The 24,976-nt window shown below is 37.5% G+C and overlaps 1 protein-coding gene across 1 annotated transcript in view; it reads right to left on the bottom strand.

Annotated features, from left to right (window-relative positions):
- The window catches only part of KCNH8 (potassium voltage-gated channel subfamily H member 8), a 194,115-nt gene that overhangs the window by 47,662 nt on the left and 121,477 nt on the right, over window positions 1–24,976 (bottom strand). Inside the window, exon 7 of the mRNA XM_035316085.1 lies at window positions 9–117. Coding sequence (XP_035171976.1) covers window positions 9–117 — 109 coding nt within the window. The remainder of the gene's footprint in view (window positions 1–8; window positions 118–24,976) is intronic.

The raw sequence follows: 24,976 nt of genomic DNA, 5'->3' as shown, positions 1-24,976 counted from the left end.
TAGCCTACAGAGAAAGCTAAGCCAGAAGGGCTGGGTAATAACAGCATAAGATCTAGTCATGGCTGGTAGAGAGCATTGATTACAACCAGCTATTTTATATTTGTGGCTCTCAATTAACTAAAATGAAAGAAAAGCAAAAAACATAACTGAACTCATGCTGGCAACCCAGCTACAAGGTACATTGTGAGGTATGTAATGTCAGTGTCTACCAGCAGTAATCACATGGGGCAGGCACAAGATAAGACAGTTGAATTTCATTGAAACTTGTAGCAAATTAATAGAGGTGTCTATGTATCAATATCTGCTGAACTCTAATTGGCAACAACTTAAGCTGCTGCATACAAATAATCAATACTGTAAGGAGTAACACCACAGAAACTTGAAGGAATTAAGCTGTCCCACAGTTATTGTGGTTATATTATCAGGGTTGCACTGACACCTTAGTCTTCTGCTGATTTGGGTCCTCTTGCTGCTCCCTTGCAGTAGTGTAATCTCAGAAGAACATGATTTCTCCAACAATGATATGACCCTTTATACAACTGATTTCATTCCTTTGCCTGTATTAGAGAATGTAATCCCATACATTAAAGAGTAAAAATCTAGCAAAATCCCAAACAGAGAGTAGATAGAGTTAATAAAAGTCTATCTAAACATAATATACAAAAGCACAATTGTAGAGTTCAGCTTCAGGTTTTGAAAATACTCTAAAGCATATGAAGAACTGCAAAATTGACACAAATTAAATGTTATTTTAAGTAACTGTAACTGATGTGTGGATACTGAAATAATGTCCCTTAGGAAAAAATCTCTTTCCTGGGAATGTTCTAAAAGCCACTGAGTCTTGGCCTTTCCATTCCCATCCTTCTGCCCTTTGTTATCTGAATGAATTTCACATTCATTGTTATAAAGGGTCATATCACAACTTATTTCAAGTAACTTTGAAAAAAACAGTACCAGCCTCACTTTTAGGCAAATACATTACCGTTGTTAGCTAGCAAAGGCAAATGAGCATGTTCTTTAATTGACAGATACACAGAATCACAGAATCACAGAATTTCTAGGTTGGAAGAGACCTCAAGATCATCGAGTCCAACCTCTAACCTAACACTAACAGTCCCCACTAAACCATATCCCTAAGCTCTACATCTAAACGTCTTTTGAAGACTTCCAGGGATGGTGACTCCACCACCTCCCTGGGCAGCCTGTTCCAATGCCTAACAACCCTTTCAGTAAAGAAGCTCTTCCTAACATCTAACCTAAAACTCCCCTGGCGCAACTTTAGCCCATTCCCCCTCGTCCTGTCACCAGGCACGTGGGAGAACAGGCCAACCCCCACCTCTCTACAGCCTCCTTTAAGGTATCTGTAGAGAGCGATAAGGTCGCCCCTGAGCCTCCTCTTCTCCAGGCTGAATAAGCCCAGCTCCTTCAGCCGCTCCTTGTAGGACTTGTTCTCCAGGCCCCTCACCAGCTTCGTCGCCCTTCTTTGGACCCGCTCAAGCACCTCGATGTCCTTCTTGTAGCGAGGGGCCCAAAACTGAACACAGTACTCGAGGTGCGGCCTCACCAGAGCCGAGTACAGGGGGACGATCACCTCCCTAGCCCTGCTGGTCACACTATTTCTGATACAAGCCAGGATGCCGTTGGCCTTCTTGGCCACCTGAGCACACTGCTGGCTCATATTCAGCCGACTGTCCACTATCACTCCCAGGTCCTTCTCCGCCTGGCAGCTCTCCAACCACTCATCTCCCAGCCTGTAGCTCTGCTTGGGGTTATTACGCCCCAGGTGCAGGACCCGGCACTTGGCCTTGTTAAACTTCATGCAGTTGACCTCAGCCCATCAGTGCAGCCTATCCAGATCCTCCTGCAGAGCCTTCCTACCCTCGAGCAGATCGACACACGCACCTAACTTGGTGTCATATGCAAACTTACTGAGGGTGCACTCAATGCCCTCGTCCAGATCATTGATGAAGATGTTAAAGAGGACCGGCCCCAGCACCGAGCCCTGGGGGACGCCACTAGTGACTGGCCTCCAACTGGACTTGACTCCATTTACCACAACTCTTTGGGCCCGGCTATCCAGCCAGTTTCTAACCCAACGAAGCGTGCGCCAGTCCAAGCCAAGAGCAGCCAGTTTCTTGAGGAGAATGCTGTGGGAGACGGTGTCAAAAGCCTTGCTGAAGTCAAGGTAGACCACATCCACAGCCTTTCCCTCGTCCACCCAGCGCGACACTTTGTCATAGAAGGAGATCAGGTTCGTCAAGCAGGACCTGCCTTCCATAAACCCATGCTGACTGGGCCTGATTGCCTGCTTGCCCTTCAAGTGCCGCATGATGACTCCCAAGAGGATCTGCTCCATGAGCTTCCCTGGTACTGAGGTCAAACTGACAGGCCTGTAGTTCCCCGGGTCAGCCCTCCGGCCCTTCTTGTAGATGGGCGTCACATTCGCTAGCCGCCAGTCAGCTGGGACCTCCCCCGATAGCCAGGACTGCTGATAAATGATGGATAGTGGCTTGGCCAGCTCCTCTGCCAGTTCTCTCAGTACCCTTGGGTGGATCCCATCCGGCCCCATCGACTTGTGCACATCCAAGTGCCGTAGCAGGTCACCAACCAGTTCTTCATGGATGGTGAGGGCCACATCCTGCTCCCCATCCCCTTCCACCAGCTCAGGGTACCGGGTATCCAGAGAGCAACCGGTATGGCCGCTAAAGACTGAGGCAAAGAAGGCATTGAGCACCTCCACCTTTTCCTCATCTCTTGTAACTAAGTTTCCCCCCGCATCCAGTAAAGGATGGAGATTCTCCTTTGTCCTCCTTTTTGTGTTGATGTATTTATAAAAGCGTTTTTTGTTATCTTTAACAGCAGTAGCCAGATTGAGCTCCAGATGAGCTTTGGCCTTCCTAATTTTGTCCCTGCACAGACTCGCTACATCCTTATAGTCCTCCCTAGTGGCCTGCCCACTTTTCCAAAGATTATAAACCCTCTTTTTTCTCCTAAGCTCAAGCCACAGTTCTCTGTTCAGCCAGGCTGGTCTTCTTCCCCGCTGGCTCATCTTTGGGCACATGGGAACAGACCGCTCCTGCGCCATTAGGATTTGCCTCTTGAAGAGCGCCCAGCCTTCCTGGACCCCTCTGCCCTTCAGAACCGCCTCCCAAGGGACTCTACCAACCAGTGTCCTGAGCAGCCCAAAGTCAGCTCTCCGAAAGTCCAGTACAGTGGTCTTACTGGTTCCCTTCCTGGCCTCGCCAAGAATAGTGAACTCCACCATTTCGTGGTCACTCTGCCCAAGACAGCTCCCGACAATCACATCCTCCACCAGTCCTTCTCTGTTTGTGAAGAGAAGGTCTAGCGGGGCACCACCCCTGGTAGGCTCACTAATCAGCTGCGTCAGGAAGCTATCTTCCACTTTCTCCAGAAACCTCCTAGACTGCTTTCTCTGGGCTGTGTTGTGCTTCCAGGATATGTCAGGGAAGTTGAAGTCCCCCACGAGTACAAGCGCTGAAGATTTCGCAACTTCTGTCAGCTGCCTGTAGAACTCCTCATCCGTCTCCTCATCCTGGTTCGGCGGTCTATAGCAGACCCCGACCAGGACACTAGCCTTGTTGTCCCTGCCGATCCTAACCCAAAGGGACTCGATCTTGTCATTCCTAGCCTCGAGTTCTACAACATCGAAAGACTCTCTAATATAGAGAGCCACACCGCCACCCCTTCTGTGCTGTCTGTCTTGTAATCTGGCTTAATCTGGCTTCTCCTTTACAACATACTTTATGAAGAAGAAAAAAAAAAAAGAAAAAAGAAATAAAGAAAAGGCTAATGAAACATCATCGCAAAAGATCCATTATTAGTAGCTGAGATATGGTGCCAAAATATGTGCTTAAAGTGTAACAGTAGAAATAAATAGTAGAAATCTCTATAACAGTAGAAATCTCTATATGAGTTCTATAATAATTCTACTACTGAAATGCCAAATACAATATTAACATTTTACAGTTGCAAACAAACACTTCTGTCCAAGGAAGTCTCTCTGCATCGTTACTCAAGAATAGTTCACCACTCTGTGCCCAGTTCTGTGATGTAATTTAAGATCAGATGAATAAGCTTAATCGGTAAGATGAATGACTTATCTTTGAGCTACAACAGTAACAATTAACAAATGTTAGCAATTGTTAACAATTTCTACAAAAGGCTGGCTATGTAAAGATAAGTTATATGGTAACTTTCATTAAAGATGGACCATGAGATTTGGAAGACAAATGTAAATCTGAAAGTGAAAATCAGATAAATGTATTGCTCTGATTAGGACATGATAAACAGCTTCTCATTTCTGTCTGTTAAAGATGATTCTAATCAGGACCTTTTGAAGAAATTATTTAGAATGAAGTTCCAGCCAAAGTATATATAATGCTCCAATATTTTCCAGATCAGTTATACTTCTGAGATTTTTTGTTGATACCAATATATTTTTTCCTGGTGAATGTAAAGAGAAATAACTGTTGTCTGTAAATATTTTCATTACCCAGTAGTCATGAGAACAGAAACAATGCCTTTTGCTTTTTGATTCCTGTAGGTAACAGCTCTCAGCAGATTCTCTGGCAAACTTGGGTAATTAATTTCTGCCCTCAGGGAAGAAGAGAAAAAATAAATATACCTCACGGTCAAAGAGGGAGCATCCTAGAATTTAGCATTATGAAATTTGTCAGGTTCTAAATTAACATTACCTAGATATAGATCTATGACTTTGAAAACATGTTAAAACATCAATTAACATAATTAAGAAGGTTTTTCAAAGGGAAAATGAACACTTATGTAATCAACTCCCTTTAGAAAAGTAAGTAGCAATTGGGTATCCAGCTCCACTAGACTACTTTAAAACTTGCTGGAAGAATCCATAGTGAGTCTCATTTATCTATATCTGGGAAGTGCTCATGTACCAGAAGAAATAAACATGAATTTATGCATTTGTAGATGATGTACTTTACAACTAGCTGTAAAGCACATTATCTCACTTACAAGGCATTCAGAACTCAGTCTTCCCTCAGTTTGGTTCTTGCACTTCATAGAGCAGGTAAGTCGCTGAATAAATTATAGATTCATGCTATACTATTAATTAGATTTTCCTTTAATAACAGACAATATACAAAAATATTAACTATGTTATGTGGTATTTAACCTAAGCAACTTAGAAAATAGTTGCATTATCTAACTAATTAATTACCAATACCATTTATTTTATAAAACAGTCATACTTTTTTTTTTTTTTTCCTTTTTTTTTTTTTTTTTTTTTTCCTAGTTAGAAAGCAAACCAAAACTCTCTGGTTTATTCTGGACTACTGCGTCAGGAAATGCAAAAAGGTATGTTTGAAGACTACCTCTTAGAGCATCCCCAAACACCTGAAAACAGGAACGCTTCCCCCAAGATCCCAGTGGTCATGATGCTGGAACAGGGTCAAACCTCTCAGCTGCAGCTCCATATCTAATTCAGGGGGCCTCTTGTATTCCTAGGGAACAAAGGTAGGAAGGAATATCTGCCCCTTCACCATTACCTTTTTGTCTTTAAAGAATATTTTAACTTCATTTATGGCCAGAATATAAACTTGTCTCTTTCAGGCAAGAAAATAAACAACGTTATGCTGGTATTAGGGAAAGGGAATAGGTAATGAATGAGCATAGGGTAAACCTAAAGGATACTGTCCAGTCGGGGTTATCTTTAAGGGCTATGTTTCAGTTTCAAGAACACTTTTCTGATTCATCTAAAAAACTTTGGGACTCTAAATGAAAACACACAAAAAAATGACAGTGGCTTTATTAGATGCTACTTATGCTTTATACTTCTACAAAATCACACCTGACAGACTTGGCTATAGAACAGACTTACACCTTCTAGAAAAATCACAAGTTTATCATATTCTAAGTGCTCATTGTTGTAATTAAAACAGTAAAATGGATCAAAGGATAAGAAAAATGGACTATCCTGTGTGTCTTTAGTGTATCTTGAAACTGATGGTTCATGTGATTTTATTAACACACAAACTAACAGCATTCACAATCCCAGAACTGTACCTTATGAAATAACAAGCAATAAAAATAAAATAAAATCTAGAAATATTGGAGAACAAAACATAGGAAATATAAACAAGCTCCCAAATAGTAAAAAATAAGGGAAAAAAAATGCTCTGAAATGGAGCACATACAGCCATTTGATGTAAATAGATTATAACTTTTAACACAGAGGTTCGTGTATGTTATGCCTGCTAAGCTAAGTTGAAGCAAACAGTTTGAGGTTATTAAGGAAATAAAAAGTAGACAAGAAATTACATCCTTTATCAATGGGATGATTTTTTTTAATGAAAAAATGATGTGCCCTGAGAGGTATGGTAGTTCCCACTACAGCAGTCCCTGGTCACTACTGACAGCTCCGTATTTCAGATCTACAGACAGGAAACAAGGAGTTGCAGGTGTGCATAGGAAATCACACCAGCTCTTCATTACAAAGTTTTATACTTGAATCTACAAAACATCATCTCATATTTCAATTTATAATGGTCAAAGTCTGTTGCAAAGATTCCTCCATCCTCAGTGAATCCAAGATTTTAGCCCATATCTCTACTGTTTCCATGTTTTGTTGGGTTAAAAACTGGCTGGATAGCCAGGCCCAAAGAGTCGTGGTTAATGGAGTTAAATCCAGTTGGAGGCTGGTAACTAGTGGAGTCTCCCAGGGCTCAGTACTAGGGGCAGTTCTCTTTAACATCTTTATCGATCATCTGGATGAGGGGATCTAGTGCACCCTCAGTAAGTTTGCAGATGACACCAAGTTAAGTGCGTGTGTCGATCAGCAGGAAGGCTCTGCAGGAGGACCGGGATAGGCTGGACTGATGCGCTGAGGCCAAATGCATGAAACTCAACAAGGCCAAGTGCTGGGTCCTGCACTTGGGGTACAACAACCCCAAACAGTGCTACAGGCTGGGAGACGAGTGGTTAGAAAACTGCCTTGCAGAGAAGGACCTGGGAGTATTGGTCCATAGTCAGCTGAATACGAGCCAGCAGTGTGCTCACTGGCCAAGAAGGCCAACAACATCCTGGCTTGTATAAAAAACAGTGTGGCCAGCAGGGCTAGGAAAGTGATTGTCTCCCTGTACTTGGCTCTGGTGAGCCGCACCTCAAGTACTGTTTTCAGTTTTGGGCCTCTCACTATTAGAAGGACATTGAGCTGCTTGAGCAAGTCCAGAGAAGGGCAATTAAGCTGATGAGAACACTACTTGTTCTCCTGGAGAACAAGTCTTACGAGGAGCGACTGAGGGAGCTGGGATTGTTCAGCCTGGAGAAGAGGAGGTTGAGGGGCGACCTTATTTCACTCTACAGGTACCTGAAAGGAGGCTGTAGCGAGGTGGGGACTGGTCTATTCTCCCACATGCCCGGTGACAGGATGAGGGGGAATGGGCTAAAGCTGTGCCAGGGGAGGTTTAGTTTGGATATTAGGAAGAACTTCTTTACCAAAAGGGTTGTTAGGCATTGGAATTGGCTGCCCAGAAAAGTGGTCAAGTCTTAATCCCTGGAGGTCTTTAAAAGATATTTGGATGTAGAGCTTAGGGATATGGTTTAGTGGAGGACTCGTTAGTGTTAGGTCAGAGGTTGGACTAGGTGGTCTTGGAGGTCTCTTCCAACCTAGATGATTCTGTGATATATTATCATTCCCCACCCCCCACCCCCCCCAAAAAAAAATCTTACGGCAAAACAATTGCTAAAATAGAAGTAATCCAACTCCCCTCTTTTAGGTATAAGTTCTTGTGATATCAATCTCTAAGACAAATTTTATGTATTCTGTACCAAATTTTACTTCTTCTAGTGTGCATGACTCTGCTTTATTAAATAATCATAGCCTCTGCTCCTATGGTGATTACTTATTTAAAGTATTGTTCTCAATATCCTTAAAGTCCTTTTATCTCTGTCTAGCCAAAATATTTTTGACAAGTGCATTTTTTTTCTACTATGTCATTTACATTTTTTTCTTGACAATTAATACATTAAAGAACACCATTCCAACTACTTAATCCTAGAAAACATCACTATTATCCTTTCATTGTCATAAAATCTATGATTTCTTTACAGGCTTGATCCATCATGGAATTTTGCTTGTTATGTTAGGAGGGGCACACAGATACCAAAGTAGACGGTTTTAGTATTAAAGACCCCCAGGGATGACAGGAACAATCATACTTCCAACCCCACTTTTCTTAACATTTCAAATAGAAAACCCTACAATCTTGAAATTGTCATAGAGCTGCAGGTTCTAGGACTGTGTAAACACAGCTGCATCATGTATGCCCAGATAGCACAGTTGTACAATAGTAAAAAATAAGGCATGTGTTCTTGTTCTTTTCAAAATAAAGATATTAAATAAATATTGTATGTATAAGACAAAACCTGAGGTGCACCTATATGACATGTCAACAACCTTAGGCTGCAGAGATGGAGACAGTAGATTAAACTGCCACGCTTGGTCTTTATTTTGCTAACACACTTTCCTAAAAAAAATATGAAGTGAGAAAGAAAACAAATTTTATAAATCATGGAATAGAATCATTAAGGTTGGAAAAGACCTCCGAGGTCATCTGGTCCAACCATCCTTCTACCACCAATATCACCCACTAAACCACATCCCTAAGCACCAAGTCCAACCTTTTCTTAAACACTCTCAGAATGGTGACTCCACCACTTCCCTGGGCAGTGTTCCAGTGCCTGACTACACTTTCTGAAAATAAATTTCTCCTCATTTCCACCCTGAACCTCCCCTGGCACAACTTGAGGCCATTCTCTCCAGTCCTATTGCTAGTTATCTGTGAAAACAAGCTGGCCCCAGCTCCCCACACCTTCCCTTCAGGTAGCTGTAGAGAGTAATAAGGTCTCCCCTGAGCCTCCTCTTCTCCGGACTAAACAACCCCAGTTCCATCATCTGCTCCTCATAAGAATTCACCAGCTTCACAGTCCTCTGGACATGCTCCAGGGCTTCTATGTTTTTTTTTGAAGTGAGGAGCCCAAAACTGAACATGCTACTCAAGGTGTGTCCTCACCGGAGCAGAATACAGGGAGACAATCGCCTCCCTGGTCCTGCTGGTTATACTATTTCTGTTACAATTCAGAATGCTGTTTTCCTTCTTGACCTTGGCCTTGGGCACACTTGCTTTTCATGAACTCATGCTGACTGGGCCTGCCTGATCACCCAGTTGTCCCACATATGCCGTATGATTCCATTAAAGATGACCTGTTCCATTACCTTTCCTGGCACCGAGGTCAGGCTGACAGGCCTGTAGTTCTTTGGGTCCTCCTTACAACCCTTCTTAAAGATGGGTGTCACGTTAGCAAGTCTCTAGTCATCCGGGACCTCTCCGGATGACCATGACTGCTGATAGATGATGGAAAGCAGCCCAGCAATCACATCCGCCAACTCCCTCAGCACCCATCTGGCCCCATGGAATTGTGACAGTTCAGGTGGAGCAGATGGTCTCTGTTTCCACCTGAACTGTGGGGGGTTTCTTCTGCTCCCCATTCCAGACTGCCAGGTTGGGAGTCTGAGTACCCCGAGGATAAGTGGTCTGACTAGTAAAGACAGATGTAAAGAAGGCATTAAGAACCTCAGCCTTTTCCTTATCCTCAGTAGTAATGTTCCCCCAGCATCCAGTAAAGGATGGAGATTCTCCTTGACCCTCCTGTTACCATTATTATGTTTATAAAAACATTTTTTGTTTATATAAATTATAGTGGCGAGGTTGAACTTGTAAAAGAAGTTAACAATTTTCTCAAGCACCAAGGCTCTGATTAATATGATTAAAGTAATTATTAAAGTAATGCCCAAAGGAGCTTAATCAAACAATGTTTTAATTTAATTTAATTTCATTTCATTTCATTTTATGTTATGCTATTTTTATTTTATTTTATTTATTTTATTTTATTTATTTTATTTTATTTTCAGTGTAAAATATGAGTCTTAATGGAATATCTTCCTGGATTGAATTAAAGTCTTTAACTAGAAAGAGTTAGAGAAAGAACTAAAAGAACATCAGCTACAATCAGAGCTACATAGTCAAATTTTGTGTAGGGAAATTGTTTACATGAAATAGAAATGAAATAGATTTACCTTGAACTGTATGAAATAGTTTTACCTCAACTTCCTGTGGCTGGATTACTTGCAGTAGGGGTATGCAAGGCCACTCAAGGCATGCTATCCTCTGCAACCTTGCTTGGGACTGGTGTCCCGGTATGAGTTGTGCTGCTGGGGAAGTGACATGTGATGCCTGCAGCAGGTATGGAGATGAGTGCTTCATATCAGCGTATTGCAACGGCATCTACCCTCCACAGTCTGTAGTATCACCTTTCCTTCATTAACAAGATAATTTTAAATCTATTTTATGTCTGTTTAAAAATTTCCCCCAATTTTGCTATGTCTGTCATAATAATTTGTACTGATCTGATGCATACATTGCACAAGCTTGTTCAGATAATGAAGAGTTAACTAGGTTAACCTTCTACAAGGCAGATTATAATTAACCTCTGGGCTCAGTGTACTAAGTGTCAACAGAAGTAAGGCACATGGATATTACCACAATGGAAACTACAGAACATTTTCCGTGGATATATATAAAAGTTGATATACTTTTGCTTGACGAGTACCATATTACAGATAATAAAAAACACCAAAAAAATCCCTTTAATATGTAATCAAAGTGGGAAAAAGTACCCTTTCTCTATCAAGTACGCTACATCTCTTTCTATTAAGTAGATAAAATCCATAAAGTGGAGAGAGGTAAATTTTATAAGAGGTAAATTTATAAGAAGATTTCATGTTTCTAATCTGATCTGATCTCTTTAAAGCATAGTGCATAAATCAAAACAAAGTGTGCACACATGTAAATCTTATATATTTATGACTCCATGTGAAATTATTAACAGCATATTTTGGGGATCTTGTTAATAATGGGAATGAAAATAAAAGTAACATTTCAAAATGAAAAGAAAAATGGAGCTGAGTTTCAAAACCATGCCATTCTCCGAATGGAAACTTTGAGATATCTCCTCTCCAAAATAATACATGGGGATTTACAATAAACAAATTTTAGGGTCATTGTCGTACTAGAAATTAAGTGGACACTAAGAAGAGATAGATGTAATAAAAATGCTGTTTGACTCCCATTGTAGATAGAATTCTGGATAGGCTCTTTATTACATCTTTCCCAAATTAATAGATGATGTAAGAGATGGGCATGAGCCCATCCAAGACAAAAAATCCAAGACAAAATATGTTCCTAATACTGCTGATATCTGGGACATATCTTTGCATTTATCTCATTTCTTTATCAAAAACATCTTATCAATGTTTATAAATACATTAAGTGTGGGAGACAAAAGGATACAGCCAACCTCTTTTCAGTGGTTTTTGGGGACCGGACAAGAGGCAATGGCCACAAAATGGAGCACAGGAAGTTCTGCTCCAATATGTGAAAGAACTTCACAGTGAGGGTGACACTCAGTGAGCACTGGAACAGGCTGCCCAAGGAGGTTGTGGAGTCTTCTTCTCTGGAGATATTCAAGACCCGTCTGGATGCCTACCTGTGCAATTTGCTCTAGGGAACCAGCTTTGGCATGGGTTTTGGACCCGATGATCTCTTGAGATCCCTTCCAACCCCTACAATCCCGTGATTCTGTGATTTATTATGGACCAAATAAAAATAATAAAAAACTGGATTTGAAGATATGTGAGATGAAGTTATAATTGCTAGGCTTTGGGAATTTTATTATTGATTTTATCATCTATGCCATCACCAGGAGAAAGTTTGATCTTGGACACTGAGCAGTCAGAAAAGAAAAATTAAGATGAAAATAGAGGGCTCATGTATGCTCTATTGTTTCATAAAGCTTACAGACTCAAGATACATTAACTTCTTCAGTTGAAAACATCTGGTCCCTTTTGAAATGCTTGCCTCAAATTTACCCTTTGCAGATATACTAACTCGTGTTTTTCTTGGACTCTGGTCTAGAGAGAACCATCTCTTTCCCTAGAACCTTATGAAACATTTTTAAACTATCAGGAAACATGCAAGGAGACAGATGTTTTAGGCTTTTGAAACCCAAGGAGCTTTCCAAACTAAATGTGTACTCCCTCTGGTAGCAGCATTTTTAGATACAAGCTTAACTTTTGTCAGGTCTACTGAAAATGAATTTAATTTGAAAAGTGACATCCTATGAAATTCTTTTGTAAGGCTGACTAATACTGTTTGTAAATAAATTGGCTGTTGTATTTCTAATTGAATATATGCTTAGAAGCTATCGTACAAATAATTACATTTGTAGAGCTTTAACTCATGTAACTAGACAAAGTCATAACAAGATATTGACCGTTGTACTCACTGAAAATAAAACTTTCATAGTGCAATAAATATTCAATGAATGCAGTAGTTTCAGGATGAAGAGGTGCTCAATCAAAGGATTAAAAAAATAAAAAATAAAAAAACACAGAAACAAAAAAAAACAAATCTAAGATCTAATTGTAATATTGCTAATAACAACAAAAACACAGCTGGGCCCACAGAAGTGCCAAAAAAATGACAATTATGTTTTAATTATTTGACAAAACTCAACTCTAAATTGACTTTGAGAAGGCTGCAAATACCATTGCTTATAGCAAGAAAGTAAAAATTGCATATTCTTGTGATAGAATTGATGTGCCTTTGGGAACATACGCAAAATTCCTCCATGGGAAGCATTTCATCCATTTCATCTCTAGTCATCAGCAAGGTTTGATCCATTAAATAATTAATATTTTCATTTAAGAAAGCCAGAGGTGCAAGGAGAGAGACTTTTTATCCAAGAGGAGCCTTTAATTCAGCCCAATGAAAGTACTATAACATGTTCATGGATTATACTACTGTTTCCAAAGTTTCTCTGGTTGATCACTCCAGGACACATTCATAGCTTGTAATTGACAAAGAAATAGGCCTGATTTACAATGCTTGTAATACTAGCATTTTGTAAAAAACATTGTTGGAAAGACACCTTTTAAAAAATACTTGTTTAGTCAAGCATGAACAGGCTTTTCTGTAGCTTCTTCACCTAATACAAAATGCTATGTGAACACTGCACAAAGCACAGTATACCTGAATTACCAACAGCTGTACACATTTCAAGTCCCAGATTCCTTAAAAAACTTCATCATGTGCTTGCATTAAATATTAACATTACTAGATGATGAAATCCTAACTTATTTTGACTGCAAAATAGTTTTGCTTTTTCTGCACTTTTGTTTGTCTAGACAATCTCCTGAGGACCAGTCTAGACACAGTACACAGTCAGAGCCTTAGATGGTGCAAGGTATAGATAGTTTATGTGAATTAGCTACTTACATTTTTCCTTCAACGTGTAGATAAAAACTCTGTTTCCAAAGAAGTTATTTCATGTCTACGGCTATAGTGCATTCTGGTGAAAGATGAAAGAAGAGATGGGACTGGGATGGGTGGGGACAAGTCTTTTTGAGTGGAGCTCCAAGACAGTCTCCAAACAGTTAGTGCTCTACATAACCCTAGAGGTTAATATTGCACTTTTCCTCCAGGACCATTTGTCATGTGGAATGGGAACTGGATTGATGAGCTTGCCCTGTTTGGTGGGCTGTCCCTGAGGCTGACTGGGCAGGCTTTGGATGGCTTGTCCCTATAACCCCAAGCTGCCACACTACTCTGCTGCCACACTACTTTGCTGCCACATAAGGCTGCAGACTGTGTCTCTGGGGCACTCAACTGATATTCTGTAGATGAATAAACAATCCAGAGAGTTAGACAGATCTTTCTCTATTACACATAAGGTTCTGTTTTAAGATCTAACTAAGCAGATTTGCAAAGAACACATTTCCCTTGATATTTTATATTTCTCTAAACGTTTTTGCTTACTGTTGCATAGAATCTCCAGTGTAAAAGGTAAGTGTACTTGCATTCTGGTAGAACTAGGACATAAGTTGCTCAGTCTCATTTATCGAGTAGATAAATGTAGAAAAGAAACAAACTGGATACTCTTCTCTGTGGTAAGCATGCACAGACCTTCTCTACAGTAATTTGTTAGATGGCTAAATTTAGATACATGGGAGATTTATATCCTTCTTGCTTTTGCAAGCCAGCGTTTTTTTCCTCTTCCACACTTCATTGAAAAGATCAAGTGGGGATGTCTGCAACATCCACTTTTATGACAGTCAGTTAATATGCAAAAAGTACTGTATAATCTAAATATTTTAATGATACTTTTTTTTTTTTTTTTTTTTTTTTTAAACCGGCAAAGAGTATGGAAATAGCTCTGATTCCATTGATTTATTTGCAGTGAAGACAAATGACTCTATTCTTAATTATCCTTGTTCACTAAGAATAAAGTTTGTTATAAACTAAAATAAATTAACAACATAATAAATAAATTAACATAATATAAATAAATATAAATAAAATAACATAAAATAAATAAACATAATAAATAAATTAACAACAGATTAACTCTTTTTTTGTCATCTCATATAATGTTCATTTAATTTTTAGGTTATAGGTAAAACATGCAAGGCTAAACATATAAGTAATTTAAGAAATAAAATTACAACTCTATCATTGGAAATATACTAATAATTTTAGTATATCATCTACTTCTCAAAGAGTGTCAACATTTAACATTGCTGTTCCTTAGGCAAAGTGGATGCTACTGTCATTTTCCAGGCTATCAAACACCTCGCAGCTAAGTGTAGAATTAGAAATACTAGTGCTTTTAGTTCACTCAGTGAAAAGAGCATGTTTATATATGCCCTCTTTGCTTCCCTGTGCTCCATCAGTCTATACCCATCTGTTAGAGCTTTTCTTATCTCATATTTAGAATTTAATACCCTTTTGAGCAAGAGCAGCCTTTCTATTCTGTGTTAATTGAGCAATGGAGACGAGAGGGTCCTGACCCATAACTAGGATCCCAGATGCTGTTCCAATAAAATTAATGGTTCTGACACTTTTTTATGCTGTCAGCTGGAGTGTTAGGAACCTGCTTTGCAATTTTATATGTTCAGAGTCCAATTTTTGAAGAAAAAGGTTAGAGCTACTACAGGTGATATGCTCCTCTTTCTTTTAAGAAATTATTACCCTCCTCCTTAAGGCAATACAAATCACACTAAAATGAAACATTTATTATCAAAATATGAAAGAAAATACCCCCCAAAACAAAACAAACCAACAAACAAAAACCTTAAAGAACATTAGTTTTAAAGCTGCCAGCAAAATCGTGGACCTACACGTATGCAGTGTGGCATAGTCTAATTATGTAATTCTTATCATAGTTGGTAAATTAATTTCACCTCTGCCCTGTTGTTCTCATCTGCTCAGCTCTCACCACCAAAGAAATTCAAGCTAGAGTCTTTCAGCACTTCATTTACATGGCAATTTCTCGTTCCTAACAGTGAGTTTAATATACTCACTGCTGAAACAGAATGTGTAAATAGACTCTCCTGGAGCCAATGACAGAGGTAATCTATACCTTAAAATCGCTGTAAAACAAAGAAATATTTATTTACAACAAGATCATATATTTTATAGAAACAGTGAAGTGTGCTACACTCTCTTTTTCATACTGCCTGTTAGCCAGTGGTCTGAAAGAGTAGGACTGCTTACTTCTAAACTCCACAGTAAGAATTATCTCTGCTTCTCAAAGCTAACTAATATAATTTTCAACCCTGCCTCACTCCTGCCACTTTCCTCACTCCAACAATCAAGGCAATTTTCAGCAACTTCTATCCATTCAAATGCAGTCTCACAACTTTAAAAAACAGGAGCAGATGCTTCAGCACATAAATATTTCCTTGAGCAGGTCTAATTACAAATGAAAGGGTTAATTCAGAGTTGCAACAACACCATACTAGTTTTCATATGGCTATCCAGCATAATCACAGAGGGGATGATATGAGAGTAAGAGGTCATTTCAGCTCATTATGGACTGTTACAGTGTACATGACCTCCATTTCTCCTTGTCTTCTACACTAATAGCATCCATGCTAGTTAGGTAACAGCTAAGTATGCTAACACTCACCACAATCCTATCCTTGCTTGCTTCATAGATTCCACAATATAATCTAAATCTTTTCTTCTGCATTCTTACTTAAGGAGCCATTCCATTGCTTTTTTTTGAAACGACGCTGCCCTAACCAGGCAGTCTTATGATAAACACTACATTAAATTAACACACAGTAATGTTTCTATTGTTTTACCTATCAACTAGTGTCACACAGAAATCCTTCATTTACTCTTGCCTTCTCTTAATCTTCTAATCCTTGAATCGGTATCCTAAGTAACATTTTTTTCAATATGTTTTTTTCTAAGTATCATTTGAATGAAGCAAGTTGAGATCCAAATACAGCGAGCTTGTGTGAGGGAGAATCTACAACAAGGAGTATCTCACTCCAAGGGTATATCTTAACATCATAGCAAAACAAGAAAGCTAGTGTGTCAATGGGAAAGCACTCCATGTGTTTAAAGTGACAGCAGTTCTGAGAATAAAACATCCATATCTACAGATCTGAGAAGTCGTTTTGAAGGGTGTGATATAATCCTATGCGTTGGCATTTTTATCTATAGTTATCTTAGATCTGATAATGAAAAATGATTTAGTATAATTAGGTATAATTATTTTACAGAATATGGTTGTGTAAAAATGTATGGAATGTAGAATGCCATGACCTCACAATCTTTTTTTTTTTTGAAAGTATTTACCAGTTCACCTTAAACATTGTCAACCAAAGGTACAAAATAAGCATGAATATTTCCAAGGTCAGTGAAAATGGAAGAGTCTGGAAAGAAAAGAGTCTTGAATAATTTCTTCATTTTTATGTGGAAATTATTTTCTGTTCTGGTAACAGGAAAACCCTTCTTTCATCAAACTGTTGCTCTGCTGAAGGGCAGAAAAAAGGATAGATAAATATAAAGTAGGAATATACATAAATGACATTTCTAGATTAAAAATGTAATGAATGCTTGTACTGTAGAACGAAAAAATATAGCAGGTACTATGGGATCACTATGGAATACAATATGACATTCTAAAACCCTAGGGTCCCTACCTAAAAGATGTGGCTGAAAGAGGCAGTCCACTCAAATAAAATGCAGCTGCTGAAAAGGTTTCAAAAGATAGTGTGAAGACTTCCCGTTTTTAAGTTTGATTGAGAAATACTAATTTTAACCATCAGACCATAGTCTTTGAAACCAGAGGTAGTAACTTCTGAGAAATTTTAACAAAACATCCTACTCCTGAAATGTGTAATATACACTAATGTTTTAGCAAAGCAGTACAAAGTTCTCCATGAAGTGTAGTGTAATCCCAGAACAAGATGTCCAAAGGAGACGGAGGAGTCTCCATTCTTGCTAGCTTTCATGATTTGAGTGGAATTGATTTGATTAATTGCTGATGATAGTCCTACTTCAGCCAGCTGGCTGAACTAGCTAAACCCCAGGGGTTCTTTCCAGCCAAATCTCTATGATCAAAAGTACAGCATAAAGAGTCTGATGTAATGATTGACTGAGCAAGGTTTTTATACAGAATATTAGCAAGTTTCAAGAAATTACACTCTACAATGTTTCTGTTACAGAAGCTGTGTGGAAAGATCATGGTGTTATTTTACCTCTTGGGACTATTCTATCATTGGGTGTATACTAGGCAGATTTTCCCCCTGTACATGACGCTGAAAATTTCTATTACACTTGGAGAAATTGGTCCAGATACAGTTTTTCCACTGAAATAAAAAATGCTTTTTGGAATTAATGAACTGTATGTAGGTAATCTGCAGTTAGACACAGCAGGACATTTTCAACTTTGTCAAACCTCAGGGGCTTCATCCACATACCAGATTTTACTTTTCACTTAAAAATTGTCCAAAATTTTTGTCCTAGGTACAAAACCTTGGAATTGTATTACTGAATACATAAAAACCTCACAATCCTTTTAATAAGGTACTTTCATCCCTATCTTGTCTGGACTACAAATCCAATAGGATATTTCAGTCCTGGGGTATCTTGTGATTACTAGAATGGTTCAATCAGAAGGCAAGGTACGGTATGTAAAGGAAAATGTAGTTTAATCAAGGAAGTGAGCCTGTAGAAAAGAACAGCAGGGAAGAATGACAGAATAAAACTGACTAAGCCTCAAAGCAGCTGAGATACAAATTAATGTTAAACTTAACGCAAAGGAAATGTTTCAGTTCAGTTCAACAAATGATACTTTGGTTTGCCACAGCTCTGTCAAACACAGAATGTTTTGGGTTTTCAAATGCAAAATTGAATGATTTCCACAAAATTAGATTTAATGTTATTTTTAAATTTAAATTTATATTGTAAATCCTGACAACATATGGTATACATAGGTCTGGATAGTGGGATTATTGTTAATTTAAAACAAACAAACAAAAAACATTCCTAAAATGTATGTATTACTCATAAAGCAGGCAGAAAAGTAGGGCCACATTTTCAGATAAGCCTTTATGAGACTTGTATAGGTAGGTCTTCACCTTGCACAGAATGTGTTTCCACACGAATTTCCAGCATATGGTGAGGTGATTACAAGTATGAGTATAAACTTATTTGTGGCAGTTAAATTTCTCTATGTCTATTCTAAAAGACTGACAAACAAGTAAAACAAACAACCAAAACAAAACAAAACAAAACCAGCTTCTGCTCATATTGTATGAAAAATTCTATTATTACATGCAAATAGGAAAAGGTTGAATTTTCTCTTCAAAAACTAGATGAACTTTCCCTCCCTAATCATATTTATTCCAAAGTGTAAAACTGATAAAAGAAAAATATTTTTTTCATAAATATTTCTTACCATAAGTTTCTTCGAATCATGTCTCAAATCTAGTATTCTACACTGGAATTATTTTAATTATTTAGGTATTTATCACAATTTTAAAAAATATTTCAAAGTTGTTTTGAAATGATTAAATGCATTTATTCACTATAATTTCTTCATGATTATAATTAAACTATTTTAGTTCTTAGAAGAGGAAAAGACATTCTCCTTTTATATTTCTTTCTTTTTTTTTTTTTTTTTGTGCGGGGTTATGGTATTTTTTAATTCATAAAAAAAATTTTATTTTTTTATTTTTTTTTTTTTTTTTTTTTTTTTTCAGCAGTGTTAGGGTATTTTATCAGTCATAAATACCTCAATATTGTGGTACTTCCTTGTTTTTGTTTGTTGTTTTCAAAGAATATACAAGGTAATAAATGCAGTTTGTGATTATTTGTAAGGTGGATGCTTTGAAAATCAATGGCTTCAAAGTAGTTGTTCTTGCTTTACCGAATGAATATATCCATTAGTCATGTATCACAATACACAGGTTAATTATTTTATGAAAATGCTGCAAGAAATAACCCAAATTTAGAGACTGAGTCTCTAAGACACTGATGGCCCAGAATACTTCACAAGAATGGCTATCAACCATTTCCTTCATATATTAACTAGAAATTAATTTTCAGCCAGATTAATTCACTCCTCCTGATATCCAAAATAGACAGACAAACAGATGTATGTATAGTCCACCTCCCCCCCCAAAAAGACCTTCAATACAGTTTTCTCAGGTTATATAGCATTATAATTCATTTTACTAAATTGAAAATGTCAGCACTTATGCAAGATACAACTGTATCTTTTATTCCTTTTCTTAAAGCCACCTCTTAAATATTAAAAAGGACTAGAATTCCAAAGTAATAGATTCTGTTATTGCTGACAACAAAATATTAAAAATACCAGTAATCAAAAACATAGTGTAGCAGATGAAAAGGAGATTAAAATCAAACATTCAGGTACAGAGATGGGAGATTGAAATGAACAACCAATTATGGCTTGTGAATGATGTCCTATGCAATTCAGTCAGCATAAAGTTCATTTTTCCCTGCAAGGATTCATAGATCTACACAGGGCATTTGTAACCTGATGAATGTGTGTGTTTGGAGCAGTGAAGCTAACTCAATATTTTATTCTAGAATACAGATAGCCAAGAGTCTTGGATATAAAAAGAATAAAAACCTGAAATGAGAATGGAGTTATTCTATGGAAATAGATGTAAATAAGTGAAGAATGCTATTTAAAGACCTGTTTTTAAAGCTTCTCCCAAAGTGAACATACCTGATTTTGTACAAAAGTATGGGTCATTTATTTATGTATTTATTTGTGCTCTAATAATAACCCCTCCATAGTCTGGATGTTATAAGTAATACTGTGGGTGGAATAAGAAAAAGTTGCAGATGAATTTCTGGTGGTTAGGATTTTTTGCAAGACAGTTTTTTCTGGTGAAGGATTTTTTGCAAGACAATTACACAAATTATACATGACAGCTTTGACTGTCTAAGGGAAGCAGCCTCCTGACTCTTGGCCTTCTCCTAATCTTCTCGCTACATTCAGGACAGGTGAGTTTCAACAGCTCATGTGGTTCTCACAGAATGAATGCTTTTAGCATTGAGGAAACATTTTCAATATAATCTGTTTCTTATAGAGATAGATCTAAAAGTCTTTTCTTATATTTGATAAGAATTTGAAAGGGAATTGAATATAATAATTCAAAACCACAGATATACAAAAAAGACCCTTATCTATACCTTAATCTGATAATTGTTAAAAATATAGAAATGAGCACCAATGCATTGAAGTCAAAGGAACTACAGAGGTAGGATCAGTCAGGAACCTCAATGCAGTTGAGACTCTATTCTGTGTCTGTTAACTGAAAATTAATCTTATTTTTACAGAAGTCTGAAAATCGTGCCATGTGTCATGGTAACATCTGTTTCACCCACGAGAACAAGTGAGGAGAACAACATGGAATGTAATAGCAAAGAATTTAACAAACCTTTTTATCAGCCATGTTTTTGTCAGATATAAGAGTTAAGCTGCTGCACACAAAGTGATTGTTTTCTGAGGAGGAAAAACTTGCTGAGGTAAAGATTTCTAGCACCCCAAGGCTGTGTCCACAGTGAATATCTTCCAAATACCCCACATAGTCAGTTAAAATATCAACATAAGAGCTACGTAAGAGATATTGATGATCTAGATTTTAACACTAGTAAATGTCTCAATGCCACTTCATCATATCAATAATATCCCCCCCCCACCTTCCCTCCCCATCTTTCTCATTTTGCCACAAAATGGCTTTTTTTTTCTGGGAAAACAAACAAACAAACAAACAAACAAAACCAGGCTTACAATGACAACCACTAAGAACAAAGCACATATACTTTTCTGTTCTGTGTATTTTCATAGGGAGAACATTATCACTCCCATTGCCCCAATCCAAATGCAAATTAAGCACCTAATTTGTTTAAATTGGCCAGAGGAAGAGATACAGAGAACCAAATGTTACTCCCACTAAAGTCAATGTTGTGAGATCTGGGTTATGGTGCATATCTGATAGCATAGCAAGGTCCAAAGTACTATGTTACAGCATTACAGTTTAAAATGTTGGTTTTCAGTGCTAGCAAGATGTCAGTCGTGAATCTGTGACACAAGCTTTCTGAGCTTCTTTTTTTTTTTTTTTTTTTTTCCTCCTCCTCAAAAATAGATACCCACATAAAAATAAATTTTCTTTTTAGTCCTGCAGTGCTTTTCCCTTCTTAGAACAAACTTGTCCCTATATTTCAGCTGTTGTATGCATTTCAGTATCCATACCCAAGGCACTACTTCTTCATGTAGACACTGGCTGAGACACTTCAATGAAGAATAAAATGTGTACTTTCCAAGGGGGAGACATATTCTGTTTAATGAAAAAGTAGAGGAATGTTATTTTTGTATTATATATTTTTTAATGATGTCAATTACAAAGCCTCCTAATGCTCCTTGAAATGAAAATTTATGTAAACTCTACTGACAGAAACTTGAGTCTCTAGCTTCAGTATTAATACAATTAAATCAAAAATTTAAAAATGAAATCCTGCCAATAAAGAATAAGGACCACACTCTACTGCTTTGCCTACATTAATAAATCTCTTATGCATTATCCAAAATTTCAGAAAAAGTTCCAGCTGAAGTCTTCATACAAGAAAACAGAATACTCTGTGCCTTACAATCATTACCTTTATTATACTCAGGAGCATGTTTTCTTCTGTGTGCATTATTTCTTTGTGATTCACTATGATCTCAAAATCTCATTTTAATTTGCATAATCACTTATACCCTAAATCACATGTCCTTTCAATATATCCCCCACACAGATGCTGTGTGAATGGTGTAGTAGAATGGTCATTTGAAGTTTACTTAAGGTTAAAAGAAAGGCTAGTTAATATAATCATCTCTGTATTACCAGAGTGGCAAAGATTATAGCACAGAGGGCCAAGACTCAAGTTTGCTGTATTTCATCAGCAGGAAGCTTGCATACATAGAGTAATTGGACTGGAGGAATTACTTAATATTTTGTTTCAGTTCATGTATGTGACACACAATCTTAAATAGAAATTTTATTAGTGCTTAAGTGGTCTTTGCAAAATAATGGTTTTATGCAAGGTATCTGGAATTTTCTGTTCTTTTTTTTTGTTTTAACCAGTTTCCAATACTTTTTAAACATTTAAATATTTTAAAACCGTTTCCCTTAAAAACAAAACAAGAGTCATAAATATTTAACTTCAGAAATAACCATTCTGACAGATATGGAACTACTATCATTTTGATTTGCTGCACAATAACTGCATGAGCTTTGCAAGACTCGTAGTATAATTTTTATTATACATTTATAGCATCTAAATGTTTCAGAGACTATCCATGAAGGTGGTAGAATAGCTGTCCAGACAAAAATAAACAAACACACATCTGGGGCAGAAAATGAAACAAAACCAGGTTGTAAGCTCAACAAATAGGCAGTTTTGCCACGTCGGAGGCTTAATGTAAGAGTATACGAGGCTAAGAAGTGCCCTGGCCCTTGCAATGGGGAGGTGCACTGACTGCAGGAAACATTACCAAGTCTCATGGTGAGACAAGCCAGTGGGAGGCTGTTAAGGAGCAATTCCTTCCTAGAAAGCCCACAAGAAGATGTGAAATGTGTGAAAACCCAGTTAGAGCATTCTTCACTGAGACACAAATTGGACTTACATGAAATGGCTCTGTTTGAATAAACTAGGTTTAGTTCTAAGAAGATAGTTGGGACTGCCAGCAGCCCCACCCAGGGGGAGGCAAAGATGCAGCCCAACCTCATCACTAGGACTGTGATGGATGCTTTGAAATAGGCTATAATCTGTGGCCTACGCAAGCTGACAATATTTTTTCACAGCTACTTCCCATCAGAGAGACTTTCCTTTTTATTATTATTATTATTATTTCTGGATTTGTTTTGCTGTTACCAGTATTTGACCAATTTGTGCACAATGGGCTTTCTTTGTGTATCATCCCCTACAGGTGCAGTCTTTTCTTTGAGAGGTTTGCCCTCTGTGAGGTGTTCAGCAGCAGGTTATGGACCAGGTTGATAGAGAAATAAACAACCAACTATAATAATAATAATAAAATAAAAATAAATATCTTAAAGTAAGCTATGGGCAAACTGGAGAGATTTAATGAACATTCTTTCCTTTTTACTGTTCGTTGCACAGCATCCTCACTTCATCTGAGGACAGGCACTTTTAACATACTTGCAATTTTCACTTCAGATGTATATTTATTAAATATTTAATAAAGAGTTAAGAGAGAATAATGGGTTAAGAGAACAGAAAGAAATTAAAGGAGGTAAGAATAGTAGATAATTACATTCAAATATACCTCATGAGCCTTTGGTCAGAAGTGTTTGCATCATTCCCCCAACAAACATTTTTCCTTCTAGGAAATTCTGTCTCATCATCAGATATTGTTTGTTTATGAAACAGGTGCATATTCACTCTGTTCCTCTTACAGATAACTTATATAATCTAAATTATTCACACACTTTTAATTAAATTTTTAGTATTTAAAAGCCTAAGGAAAACCAGCAGGGTTTCCTCCTCCCAGTTAATTTTATCACTGGCCTTCTTTTATCTCCTGCTTCAGTTAACACATTATAGATTTTAGGTGAAAGGTAAATACAAGTAAAATTAAAAAACAGAAAGCAGAAGGACCCAGAAGAAAAAGGGAGAAAAAGGGATGCTCAATATTGATATGTCATCTGAAAAATATAGTAAAAGATATGTATCTCCACAGTAAAATCAAATTACCCTATATAAGGTTTCTATATAAGGTATATTGTTTTCCCATTGCAATATCACAAAGGAATACAACCCTTAGAAATAACAATAAAAATTAAACAAAAAAAGAGAAAAGTTTGGAATCTAAAGAGTAAATCTGGAATATTCAAAGAAAACTTTCTGTTTTCTTTGAAACAAAGAAAAAGTGTGGGTTGGAAACTAAACACTGAATATAACTTGACAGGTCCAATACCATCTATTCATTGCCAAACACCTTGTCGTCTGTACAAAAATACCGCAGTCTGCAAATCAGCTAAACAATATTTCCAAAGGGATTTTTTATCTTGAATACATTTCAGGGCCTATCTGTTTTCACTGTACAGTAAAGAATAATAAGCATGCTTGAGGGAATCTCTGCTAACAAATCGTCTAATTTGCAAAAACAGAATAAACTTTGTTTTCTACTGTGCTACACCATCTGTTTAGCTCTTTCCTATCTAGATCCTTGATTTCCTAAACATGGAAACACTTAAAAAATCTAATCCACTTTTTCCATTTTCTTTCCATTTTAACCCTCTTTTCCAGGCTGATCTGAAATTCAGAGAACCAATCTCTTCAGTTAAAGATTGCCCACACACTATTTTTTCTTATTGAATGTTTTTTTTACCATTTAGCCACATATAATTTGGACAACTTATTCAGTGGACGTTTAAAGGAGTTAGTGACCAGAAGGAAGGAAGGAAAAAAGGAAGGAAGGAAAACAGCAACTGAGGAAGAGGTAGAAAGTGTTCCCAGGAGGATGCCTA

This window comes from Oxyura jamaicensis, chromosome 2 (assembly GCF_011077185.1).
Source record: "Oxyura jamaicensis isolate SHBP4307 breed ruddy duck chromosome 2, BPBGC_Ojam_1.0, whole genome shotgun sequence".
Lineage (NCBI taxonomy): Eukaryota > Metazoa > Chordata > Aves > Anseriformes > Anatidae > Oxyura > Oxyura jamaicensis.
This window is presented reverse-complemented; position numbering and strand designations above follow the sequence as displayed.